We start from the raw sequence: 13,279 nt of genomic DNA, 5'->3' as shown, positions 1-13,279 counted from the left end.
TTCAATGATCTGCGACTGAATCCAACATTTTAACATGTTCTATTGAGCATGCAAATGGTTATTTGACTGCATCGCATACCATAGACACAGACGGAAATACAACATTCAGTTTAATTCCACAACAATTGCAATTCAGTTTTAAACGGTTTGATTATGGCAGGATACCAACTATTCATCATTTCTCGACAATAGTTTTTTTTCCCCTTCAAAACCGGACCACTGCTAAACCGAGCTACTGGATTACACGTTGACTGCACTGCTAGTACTGCGCAGCATTTTTTTTTATTTGAAGCTACATGCATATGTATAATAATAGTTTTATGATAAAATTGAAGCCATTAATTCTTGTACATGAAAAATATATTTCAAAATCGCCGTTTTTAGTCGCAACAACACACAAAGAATAAAGTTATTTTCGGAACTACACTTTATGTTGCCTTGGTGACGAGAAGAACTGACTGGCGGCTGTTCCGTAGATGTACATACATGTTCGATAACTGGTATAATGTTAGAAATTTGTATTATAATCCTATATTTACACTTGCTGGGCTTGGTCACTATACGCTAATACTAGCCGATTTTGTTTACCATAACTGCATGGTAACATTGAACTTTGAACTTGCGTATGACAATGTTCTATGCAACGTAAAAGGACTACTTTTTTTAAAGAAACACATGGCTTTGTTTACATTTTGACGCAACATTACGTGTATATTGTTGTTTTTCATAGAAATTTGGAAAAATATAAACAATAGATACATGTTTTATATTAATATATGATTCAAACATATTAATTTTTAAATTAACAATTGTATAAAGAAACGGAAAAATGTCCCGACCGGGGCAACGTGCTTTCATTTTTGTTAAAAATGATGGATGTCAAATGTAAACATTACCTCTGTGTCTGTGTTCTTCCTACGACCGAGTCTTTGGGGTGGACAGGTGTGAGACCCTCTGATAGTGGTCAATTATAAACATATCCTTTTGTCTTTGTTCTTTGAGAATTTAATCATGTATATTATAAAACATGCACCGCTAGTAATCCACGTATTGACAGTTACGCGTCACCACAAATAGAAATACATTGTATCCATCGAACACAAGTGAATTTGTTTCATCTATCGATGGCAATGGATCTAAGCGTAGATTATATAATCACATGGCTCCCAAGGATGTAATATCGTCAAGTCAGACGACATCTCAAACACAGTGAGCTACTTGAAAATCGATGTTTTGACAACTTCGGCAAACTCAGGTGTGTAAGCGTGCGTCAGCTTCGCCTCGCTGCACAATAACGGTCACCGAGTTCACACATGTGGCCGTGTACAAATTCTTTATGTTATTACGCTATATATTAACTTTAAGCAAAATTGAATATATATTTAAAGTTCTAATATGATTAAATTATCTCTGAAATTAACTTTGTTTGTCATGTTTATTTTACACTAAAATATTGCACTTTTTCTGTCGTCGCGGATGAATAATTCTACCTTACGTGAAGGGTCATCATTCGCTGTTCAATTGAGTAAGCTCCTCCCACTTTTGACCAACTTTTGTTGAATAATTACGTCACATTCAAATGACGATTCATTGCATAAAATATAAATAAAAAAATCATGGGAGTGTAAATATAGGGATTGGATTTCGCTTTTATGTTAACCATGCTTGTATGGAGCAATTCCTCTAAGAATATATTCAATATGGGACGCTATGGGGCGCTAACGCGCCCCATAGAATATATTCTTAAAGGAATTGCTCCATACAAGGATGGTTAACATAAAAGCGAAATCCAATCCCTATATGCAAAATACATAGAGTTTGATTTTAAAATCAGTTAACGTAAATATAAGGATTGATTATCAATTTTGTTGCTTGCATTGACAGATGAAGAAAGTTAGCCTCGTGCAAATGTTACATGAACTGCGTCCCAGTTCACTTTATTTGCACGAGATTAACTTTCTTCATCAGTCAATGCAGGCAACGAAATTGACAATCAATCCTTAAAAGGAAACAATAAACAGTTTTGTTTTAGTGTAATATTATAATACCTCTATGAAATAGAAGCCTTTTATTCCATTAATATGCACTCTTATGAAATGAAATATTATTTAATTATTGTTATTACACTTATACCTGTTAATTGGAAATAACGATATTCTCTGTGCAATACTCAGTGAAGCAGTATCATTTTGCAATATAGGTTTATACTAGTGAGTATTACAATCGATTACAACGTGTGAAATTAGAAATCCTTCCGACAATATAAATGTCATATATGTCCGCCATTGGGAACCTTTGTCAGTGGAAGTTTTTTTAACTAAATAAATTTGTGAGTGAACAACAGGAATTCAGTAACTAATCAGGAGTTTGCATGTTACAGAGTGAAGTTCAGTCAGTTTTTGTATACATGACTGGACAAGTTAAAATATGCATCTACAGAAATAGGAAAAGACAATGATAATTATAAAGAACGGCCATATTTAAAGTGCAATTATGTGAGGCTAATTATGTTATATTACCACGAGACAAATATATCATGAATGTATTGTTCTACATTCCTTATGAAACATGTAACATAAATTATTGACAAATTCCGCGTCATTGTTAAGTATTTTAATTGATACCGCTGAAATTTCATATACGAATCAGCTAAAGTCACAAAAGTTTTTAGACGGGAACATGCACCTTACAAGGTAAACACGCAACTATAAGAGCGATTTGAGTAGTTCTGGACAAAAGTTGTAGTATTCCATGAGCAGGGTTCGGCATACATGATGTACGTCCACATTGTGTAATGGCGGACAGCGAGCGAGTTTGAACACTTCACACCCGTTTCAGCACCATGTACTTTTTGGCATATCACAGTAAAGCCAACTTATCTAATTTCAATTAGAACTACTTTATTTCCGATACAGTTTCAAATGTTCTCTGAATTGTCCCTTTAAGAATACATGTAACTATATACATGGCTTGAACTTTTTTGCTGTTCATTTTCTTTTTCGTATTTTTTATTTTTCTATAATTAATTGCTCTTTGTTTCTGACTTTCTGATTGGTCTATTCATTTTTTTTCATTCCACGTTGGAAAAAAATCCGAGAATGGCGTAAACACCCGACATTATCGTGACGTCACAATAGAAACATTGTCGTTGTGTATCAAATTGGAAAAAATAATCCGTTGGAAAAATTAATGGAATCGTACGTATAAACGTATTTTTTTAGTAGCCTGGGAAATTAATTATAACCATTGGGTTATGAAATAAATTGTGTTTGCAAATTTTTGTGGGAATCCGCTACACGGATTCACACATTTTGCAAACAAAATTTCTTTCATACCCAGATGAAATTAAAAAATAAAACTTATATAGACAAAATTATTTTCTATAAGATTTTTCTTTTTATTTTCAATATATTTCTTTAAGTCTCATTCTCTTGTTTTTGCCGTGAACATATTTTAATCATTTTTGAAATGTTGTTTACAAATACATGTACATAAATTTTATTAGCAGCACTTTGATTGAAATTTCCTTAAATATCATTTTAGAATGTAGATCTTCTAAAACATCATCAGAAACTTTAACCGAGTCACAGAATACTTCATGATATATTTTTTTTATTATTCATACGTTGTAACTATAATCAAGATCAAGAATTTGATATATGCATAGAATACATATTTATTTCATCGATACCTTATCTACTATATATTTCCTCAAAAAATAATACAAGGTAATACATACATTTTAAAATACAAATACGAAACAAGAGAATAATTTTATATAGCATATTGTTACATATGGGAATACCGAAGAGATATTAATGCTCCCGTAATTTATAATTATATATAGGTATATGCGTTCAAACTTATTATAAAATATGGATGATATAATATATTTCTCTGACTATATTGATTATACAAAATAACAAATTATTTTTTTCATAGTAAATTATACTGTCCAATAAAATTACTGAGTAAGTTTGCGCATTTTGGTCCAAATCTTACTGCAAATTGTACTGAATATCTTCACATTATGCACAATGTAAAGATATTCAGCTTTACAGCAAGAATAGGACAAAGATTCAGGTTTCAATTTTATTTTTACAGGATAATTTCCTTTGAAAAAAAAATGTTATGTATATATGTCATAATAGTGGCCTATACCTGTAACATGGTGATATAGAAAAACAGTTTTGTATTATTATATTTATCATAAATTAACTAAATATATAAAAGGTAAACATAATATGTAATTAATGAAAACATCCACTATCATTAAATCAGGTGTTCCAAATTTCAAATTGCATAAAATACATGTTGCGAGCGTTCTTAACAAATAATATCAGTAATGGCCTTTTCATTTTAATTATATTCAATATATTAACTAACCAAAACAACATGTGCTATTTCCATTTGTTCTGTCTTAATTTCTGTATACATTTAAACTGTTATATATCCAAGCATGTGTTATGTCGATCCTGTGTTCCCGTGAATTTGGCAATATCAAATATAAATTTATCTAACTTATAGAATACTGTAATAAATATAAAAATATCCGATGTCTACAGTTAGAATAATACCCCCTACTAACATCCAGGCATGTGTTCAGCTATGGTTGATTGCGTTCATTTATGACAAGACTTAATCGTGTGTCGATCGTACCCGTCTAGGTTTCCAACACCTTTATACATTTATAAAGGGATCGTGAAGTAGCGGGAAAGCCAGACAGAAATTGGTATCTTTTCAGCTATAGTACACACTGAATGCGGTTTATTAAATCAACCAGGAGTGAGGCATATTTACAACTTATTGATTTCAACTAATGACGCTAGGCTGTGGAATGCATCAATTCATCTGTATATACACGCACGTCTAAAAAGTTTTAAAAAGCGCGAATGAGGATTTCTCTGGATTTGATAAGCTAAGGTTAAGTGTACAGAGGACATAAAGTGAAAGTTTCATTCGAATGTTAAACTATTAACTAGTGCATATTAAATCGTGAATGCACGTATTGTTGTTATTAACATAGTATAACCGTTATGCTAACCCTTTGAGAGATATGCCATAAAACCGTAACAAAGAACTGTGCATTATTTATTTTATTTTATTAGGCAGTTGCCGAAGCATACAGAGACAACTGATCAACCCGGATTGATTTGGAGCAGGAATAGTTATGCGATCTTTTAAATTAAAGACGCACCACCTCCGACAGAGCATAAACGATACTCATCATTTGATCAATATTTCGTGAGTAATCTAATCCATATATATCTAATTAACACAAACAATAGTGTAGAGTAATTTTCGGTGCATACACAAGCAGTACTTCATTTCCATATAAGATAAAGTGCCAAGGATTTCTTTCGGGTTGCAATTAATCAATTTTTGATATTTTTATCTTGAAGTAAAATAAGAAGCGCAAACTTTTCAATGGTGGTAATGCTGTAAAGTAAGTAACTTTTGAACCAGAAGAAATACTAAATCATTTGCTTCTGTTTTTGATCGAGAAAAAAATACCATTTGTCAACGGTGGAGCATCTTTAAGTATATGATTAACTAGTAAATGTGTAAAATGTATGATCCCTGCAGTGTTTTGTCACATCTACTATCATAAGCTTTATATGATTGTTCTTGATAATTTACCGCCGTATAATATTGTAAAGTGATGTTAATTTCAAGTGAGATTCAATAATTATCTTACATGCCATTAACGTAATAATTTATCGTGTACATTTTAACACGCCTAACAGCCAGTTACCGTTCCAGTGTAGTATTTTGCATATGTCACTAGTGTTATATAACCAAGAGTAATTTTCATCGTCTCTACCGAAAAGGAAATCCATTGTGACAAAATGGCAGAAACGATTGTCACTTCAGGATACATTTGGTTTCGAGGACGACGGGATAAAGGGTTTCCTAGGAGTTTGAAGCTATGGGATGAATCAGGTTTCGAGTTGAATAATTTGAAATGCTAAGCATTGGCATATCAAATTATTTAACAGGTTTGATAAAATTTCATATGACGTAGCCACGAGTGTAAAATGCTATTTACGACATATTCATTTACTAGTATTTATGAAAATATACACAATTGATTTTAATTGAGTTTAAATAAATTTAATCTATCACGTTCCGCTTTAGTTTTATGCAGAACCCATATGTGTCACTTCAATAGCTGCTCCTTTTACAGTTACACCCCTCTCCTTTTTCTGTTGATTTTCGGCTTCATTTCTCTAGTCGATCGATGTCACTGGATATTGGTTTCTTCAATAATAAAAAAATCAATAATAACGTAATAAAATGCCATAAGCTGAGGTTATAAAAACCCAAAAATGGATGGATCTGTGTAAAGTTATGTGAACAATGGAGGCCACTTTTGCCGTCTGACTCGGAGAGCGTCAACTGACGCGTTAGTTAGGTCGACGGCGGGAAACGAGTTATGAAAATGAACATTTAATTTGTTTTAAAATGCCAATTTAGTGTATTTAGAGTACATCAAAATTTGCATATATATCGAAAATAAACCAGTTCTTAAAAAACAAGATTAGTTGGTTTTACTGTGATATGCCAGGACAGCCCACTGTAATAAAATGTGTGTGAAATGTTCTAATGCCGCCATTAGGGTTTGTGATCAGATGTGTTGTATGCCGAATCATGGCCTTTGCCAATGAAGTAAAGTAATTTTTGTCAAGAACTACTCAAATACCTCTTACAGTATTGTGTTTACCTTATTAGGGGCATGTTCGTGTCAAAAATATTTTAACGAACTCCGCAATATGTACAGAATTGCATTTGTTTAAGTGCCCTTTATATAAACTGTTCAGAAAGTGATGATAGTTATAATATTAAAGGTGAACTTATATTTTGTTTCTATAAAAAAAGTATCAGTCTACTTTACATTCCTATTTTTAACTTTAAAAACAGTTTCGGTTAAGGTGATTGCGTTTCATTCCTTTTTATGACATATATAAATAATAAATTTTACAAAAAACACAAAACATCGAGGAACTTATTTGAACTGTGAGAGTCTGTGATTGTCAATTGAGAAAAACAAAATAACATAACACATGTCTACGCATTCATCTCGCGAAGCCTTTGGATTCAAAACCTGTCTTAAATTCAGACTTCAGAGATAAGGTTACAATGAATTGTGTAACCATTGTCTGGAAGGATTTGCCAATACCTTATAGATCCATTTGGATTTATCCGAAAGGAACCCAAACACGGTCCTTCTTGTGTACACTGTATATAAACATAGATATGTCAATGCCACATATTTCGGACATCGGTCATTGCAGAAAACGTAGAGTGGACTGACTCCGGGTTTCCTGTACTTTGATCTGTTTATCACCACATGCGTGTGTGATCGATGTTCCCTGTCGCATCCGTTTCCCTAACGACATGCCTAGCAACCATCACCATAAATCGATTTAATCATAAACCGTTAGCATCTCGCTAATCAATTAAACAGCTACTGGTAGCTGGATCGCTGCGAATATCCCAAGTACATCGCGGCGTTAGAAAAGGAAACTGACTGATTTGTTATTACTCAATTCGTAACATCTTAAGGTAGATTATTTCTAGTCTGAATAACTCTGTCAGCCTTGCGTTTTATAGCGATTTATAGCTTCCGGTATCTATATTTAGAAAGACAAAAGATTGACAGATTTTCTTACACATATTTGTATGTTCATTAACGTCAAATTACTAGTCGATTCGACATTTAAATAACGTATTTTACGAAATTGAGATAAGACAATTTGTTCCTTAATCTATTAATTTAAACGTTAACAAATAAGTGAGGTAGTGTTGTTTTAGACACAGGCTGTATAGTGTATAGTAGTTTGCGTACCCTAATGCTGAATCTGTATATCGAGGGATAAAATTCAGTCCTTATTATTATTCTCACTAAAGTAACTGTGCTACCTCGATGTTTACCAGACACAACGATACGATGGTTCGTGAGTAAGAATTAAAAATAATAATTATGTAAACATACATGTAGAAACAATAAACACACATCTTACCTTGGCAATAAATGTATCTATAAATATATATCCAGAACGGCAGTGAGACTATAGCTAGGATGCTGATTTTATAACACTTCCGAAGTCTCATCCTAGAACGTTTTCACGAAGGGGCTTTGACACTATACAGGTGTGCTTAGTTCACCAGTCACACTGCGGAAGATAGGGTGTTGATGCTTTCATACAACTACACCTGAGGCGTCAGTAATGACACTACCGAATAACATGTGTATACCCGTCTCATTGGATATGTATGATGGCTTTCACCTGTATCGGTCACAAATACCTTGAATGATGCTATTCACTTGTATCGGTAGGTAGCAAGACACTGACCGCTACAGTCACATTCACCTGATGGAAGTTGTTCTTAGATGAATGCGTCTCGTGGCCCTGCTTTTTGTCAACAAAAGGATGTAAGGCGGTTCACTAGTTCAGGCGATGATGCGTGAGTAAATAACAGAATCGTCTCTGTCTTCCGATCTCACTTGCATTTTTACCACAAGAAGAGGCGATGGAGTATGACAGTGTGATATTCAAGAGAAAACGATCCGCAGTGAAAAGTTCAGAATAAATAACTATACCTCCGTTCCCGGCAAAGTATGAATTCCACCCTATCGCTGATAGTGTTACAAGCCCCGATGTTATTCACATCAGACACTTTGAGGATGATATAACATTTTTCGGATTATACCGATATGTAACTGTATAAATTTCACAACTATAATTGCTATCGTAATCAGAAACCTGTCGAGTTTAATCTTTTCTTTACTACTAGTGGTACAATCCAAAGCAAAGGCAACATACTTATAACTGTGTTCAAATACGCCGCCATGTTTAATTTACCGCAAATCCTGACAAAATGAAACACTCAACAGGTAAAACGTGTTGAAGTGAAAAAAGTAAACAAACTAAGGGATTAACATTGTGAAATTGTACAAATTTAAGTATAATTTAGAATTTACTAAAAAAGATCTTTTAAAATTCATGTTAAAAACTCGGTTGCATTTTATTTCTGTCATATTAACAACAAGAGGCCCAAATGGCCTTAACGGTCATCTGACTACCTTGACAATAGTAAAATTAATTATATATGGTGTCACTTTGTCATGATCATGTCAGGATCATTTTCATTTTTTTCCAACAAATTTTATTTCAAACAAGAGGCCAAAGGGCCTTAACATATAGGAAATTAATTAGATATAGTGTCATGGTAGTCATCTTTGATTTGGGATCAACCAGAGATGTAATTAACAATACTTTGTCGGGACCATGTCAGGATCATTTCATGCAAGTTTAAGCCAAGTCGCTCTGGTAGAACTTGAGAAGAAGTCCAAAATGTGTTTTCAAGATTTCAATCTTGGATTTCAGATCGACCCGAAAAATAACACCACTTTGTCGATACCATGTAAGGTTCAAAATGTGTTTTCAAGATGGCGGCTGTGGCGGCCATCTTCGATTTTGGATCGACCCGAAAAATAACAACACTTTGTCGGGACCATGTCAAGATCATTTCATGTAAGTTTCAGCCAAATCCCACCGGTAGAACTTGAGAAGAAGTTCAAAATGTGTTTTCAAGATGGCGGCTGTGGCGGCCATCTTGGATTTCGGATCGACCCGAAAAATAACAACACTTTGTCGGGACCATGTCAGGATCATTTCATGCAAGTTTCAGCCAAGTCGCACCGGTAGAACTTGAGAAGAAGTTCATAATGTGTTTTCAAGATGGCTGCTGTGGCGGCCATCTTGGATTTCGGATCATTTCATGCAAGTTTCAGCTAAATCTCATTGTAAGAACTTGAGAAGAAGTTCAAAATGTGTTTTCAAGATGGCGGCTGTGGCGGCCATCTTGGATTTCGGATCGACCCGAAAAATAACAACACTTTGTCGGGACCATGTCAAGATCATTTCATGTAAGTTTCAGCCAAATCTCACTGGTAGAACTTGAGAAGAAGTTCAAAATGTGTTTTCAAGATGGCGGCTGTGGCGGCCATCTTGGATTTCGGATCGACCCGAAAAATAACAACACTTTGCTGGGACCATGTAAGGATCATTTCATGCAAGTTTCAGCCAAATCCCAATGGTAGAACTTGAGAAGAAGTTCAAAATGTGAAAAGTTAACGCACGGCGCACAGCGCATGGCGGACGGCGCACGGCGGACGGCGCACGGCGGACGGCGAAGGACGAAACATGATGACTATAGGTCATCCTGACCCTTCGGGTCAGATGACCTAAAAATGTGTAGGCCATTCCATATATGGTAAAGTTGCAATATTTGGAGCGCAAGACTCTCTAACGAGACGCATCATTGCGGCTAAGTGAGCCGTGTCAGAGATATGAGTTATTCAAACGTGCTTACAAACACAATTTAGACAAGTAGGTTGGTAAATAGAAAATAGATTTATGTTTAAAATGTTTGATATTGATGAATTTATTAAATAAATACTTGTTCGTGAATTTTAACATTTTACCGCTGGATGTTTTGCAACATTTTAGTCAATAGGACGGAATCGTAGCTCTGACTACGACCATCTGTCAGAAATCGTAATAAGGAAAAGTGATCTCTATTATTTATGAATAAAAAACAAATAAAGTGATTTATAATGTGAACAATCTGATTAAAATTTAGATTTTTATAACCACTCCGTTCAATAGAGGACTGACAACATCCCATAGGGAGTCATGTTTCGATGACCTTTTACCACGTGTACTTCAGAGCAAATACATTTTCTACTCATTGTATATCAACTGATAACGCTATTTCGTCAAAATGTCTAGTATATCATTTTAATCATTTCAATTGGTGGTAAAACAACTTTATGCAAAACTTTGATAATTTCCCAATTAAATTATTTGTTTCTTTCTTTTCCTAATCATAACGACACATATGTCAAAAATAAGTTATCATACAAATATCTGATGAAACCAGACCAGATTAAAAAGGGATATATACAAATTGTTAAAGTATATAGAAAAAAAAAGACTCAAAATAATCCCCCAGCAGTCTCACATAACAACATATATAACGAATATATAGCAAACTATGAAACTAGAGTATTGTAGTGGAAATTTATTTACAAAATTATGAAAGTAGATATTTAAAAAAACATACACAACCTTTTCATGTTCAAAAAAATAACCGAACATACCCCTAAATGTGAAACTTGTCCAGAAAAACAGCAAATAATTAAGATATTTACAAAATATTAATGTGGGTTACTCAAAAAGAAAACAACGCGCAAAGAATATGGAACTTATCCTACAACTTTGATGAAGAACTAGGTAAACATCTCTTCTTTCAACCCTACTAATAATTCAATACTGCAATGGCTTCAATACAGAATTAATTATAGAATTCTTACAACAAACTCTTTTCTTTTTTAAAATTGGTAAATCAAATAATAATCTATTTCTTCTTAAAAAACAATCTTAAACAACAAAATAAATTATCCAACTCAATTTAAAACTTTAGAATTGATTCTTGTAGTGGCAATAGTCCAAAAACGGGTTCACGGCCAATTTTTTTCCCGTCTTTTTTTGTTTATGCTATAAACTCCTGTGTCCAAAAAATTATATAAGATTTTTATAAAGGGAAATTTCTATTTCAAACCAAACACCTGTATACTCTTTAACTTCTTTCATATACGAGTGACTCCTGTTTTGTTTACGAATGGTCCATTGTATATCTAACACAAGTTCTTCAATGTTAAATAAATCTATTGTAACGCCCCTGAGTTGGTTGGTAAAATCAAATATTATTTTATTTAAAAAATTCAAACTCAAAAAGGGAATATCTAACTTGTTTCGAATTGCAAGGATAAAGGAATTAACAAAACTTGCTAGTAGATCTGCTTGTAATTAGCGCAAAAAAATAAGAAACGAATTGTAAAATAGAAATAAAGGAAATGAAAAAACCCACATATACAACAGATATTTTGGTCTTTTATTGGCAGTTAGCTCTTCCATATATGTATATCCATAGTAATAATTATATAGTGACTATCGCTAATCGCCTGATAAAACATTTTCGTGTTTTTGATCCTATGATTTAAACACAATGATCAGGCTTTATATACTACGAAACTTTGTCCGTCACAGTGTTTAAGACGTCACAATTCTCTTGGCGCCAAGATTTTGACTACAATGGATCATGCATGTACATGGATATTACCTAAAAAAATACAAGGGCACTTTAAGCAACCTGCGTTGTCAAATAGCGTGCCAAGAGTAGTGCAAACATTAAAGGTATCAATGGACGTTCTTTGTCCGGGTTTTAGAGGTTTTAAGGGTCATACGTCTGTCTATTTAATGTGTAAAAAATACACAGGGCGTTTTAAACTTGTAGTGTCATATATAATTACGGGTATCGCTGTCGAACGATAAAAAAAAACGCGCGCACTTTGTTCCTGTAAACACACCCACCTTTACCATATTATGTAATATGAATATGTACCAATCAGCAAAGGAAAAAAAATATACAAGTATAATATTCCTATAATTCATTGACAGTCAAAGCAAATTTTGCTTGTGCTTTAACAACATTTATTTTGAGGGGAGATGAGTATATAGAGGATATCCTTATTTTTGTTGAATACCTGTTAAATTTAATCTCGTGATTTGGAAATTTGGATATTTTCCACGAGTACGAAAAACTAGTGAAAAATATCCAAGTTTCCACCTCACGAGATGAGATATTACTGGTATTCACCACGAAACAAAGAATATTACCTTCAGTACATTCGTTTTCTCGCTTCCATTTACCGAAGACCTTCATGACTAGTTCTTTCAAAGGTTATTCTGCAATTTTATTTTACAAGTTATTTCCCCTTTCAATTATTACGTCGTATTTTTGTGAGCATATGGTCATATTTCTACACAAAAATATGACGTCATTTTTGTTCGCAAACTAAATGAGGCAACAATCAAATCATATTTTCACTTTAAATGTTGCATTCCCATTTGTGAGTGAGAATATCAAGTGAAATTTTCACTCTGGTGAAAATATTTCTTATATTTTCACCATAAAACCTTATATTTTACTGTGAAAAATACAATACAAGAGTGAAATATTAATTGCGAAAAACGATCCACAGGGAACAGTTATTTTATCAGTTTATCCCTGATTTATTTTGTTTCAAAAATGAAGTGATAACATATATTGTGATTGAAATCACATTTTTATGAATACAAATACAGAGGAAATTAGAATGCAAACTAGAATATTTACATATACATTTTCTCTTTGCTATATAACCTTA

General features: G+C 33.3%; 1 protein-coding gene across 3 annotated transcripts in view; it reads right to left on the bottom strand.

Annotated features, from left to right (window-relative positions):
* LOC138308883 (carbohydrate sulfotransferase 8-like) overlaps nt 1–13,279 on the bottom strand; it is a 40,307-nt gene that overhangs the window by 8,220 nt on the left and 18,808 nt on the right. Inside the window, exon 1 of one of the 3 annotated variants that reach the window (XM_069249919.1) lies at nt 8,025–8,955. The exons of the other annotated variants lie outside the window; for them this stretch is intronic. Coding sequence (XP_069106020.1) covers nt 8,025–8,115 — 91 coding nt within the window. The 5' untranslated portion in view covers nt 8,116–8,955. Of the gene's footprint in view, nt 1–8,024; nt 8,956–13,279 lie in introns of those variants that run through there. 3 annotated transcript variants of the gene reach the window in all.

The sequence above is a fragment of the Argopecten irradians genome, chromosome 15 (genome assembly GCF_041381155.1).
Source record: "Argopecten irradians isolate NY chromosome 15, Ai_NY, whole genome shotgun sequence".
In the NCBI taxonomy this organism is placed as follows: domain Eukaryota; kingdom Metazoa; phylum Mollusca; class Bivalvia; order Pectinida; family Pectinidae; genus Argopecten; species Argopecten irradians.
Note: the sequence above shows the minus strand (reverse complement) of the source record. Positions and strands in the feature narration are given on the sequence as shown.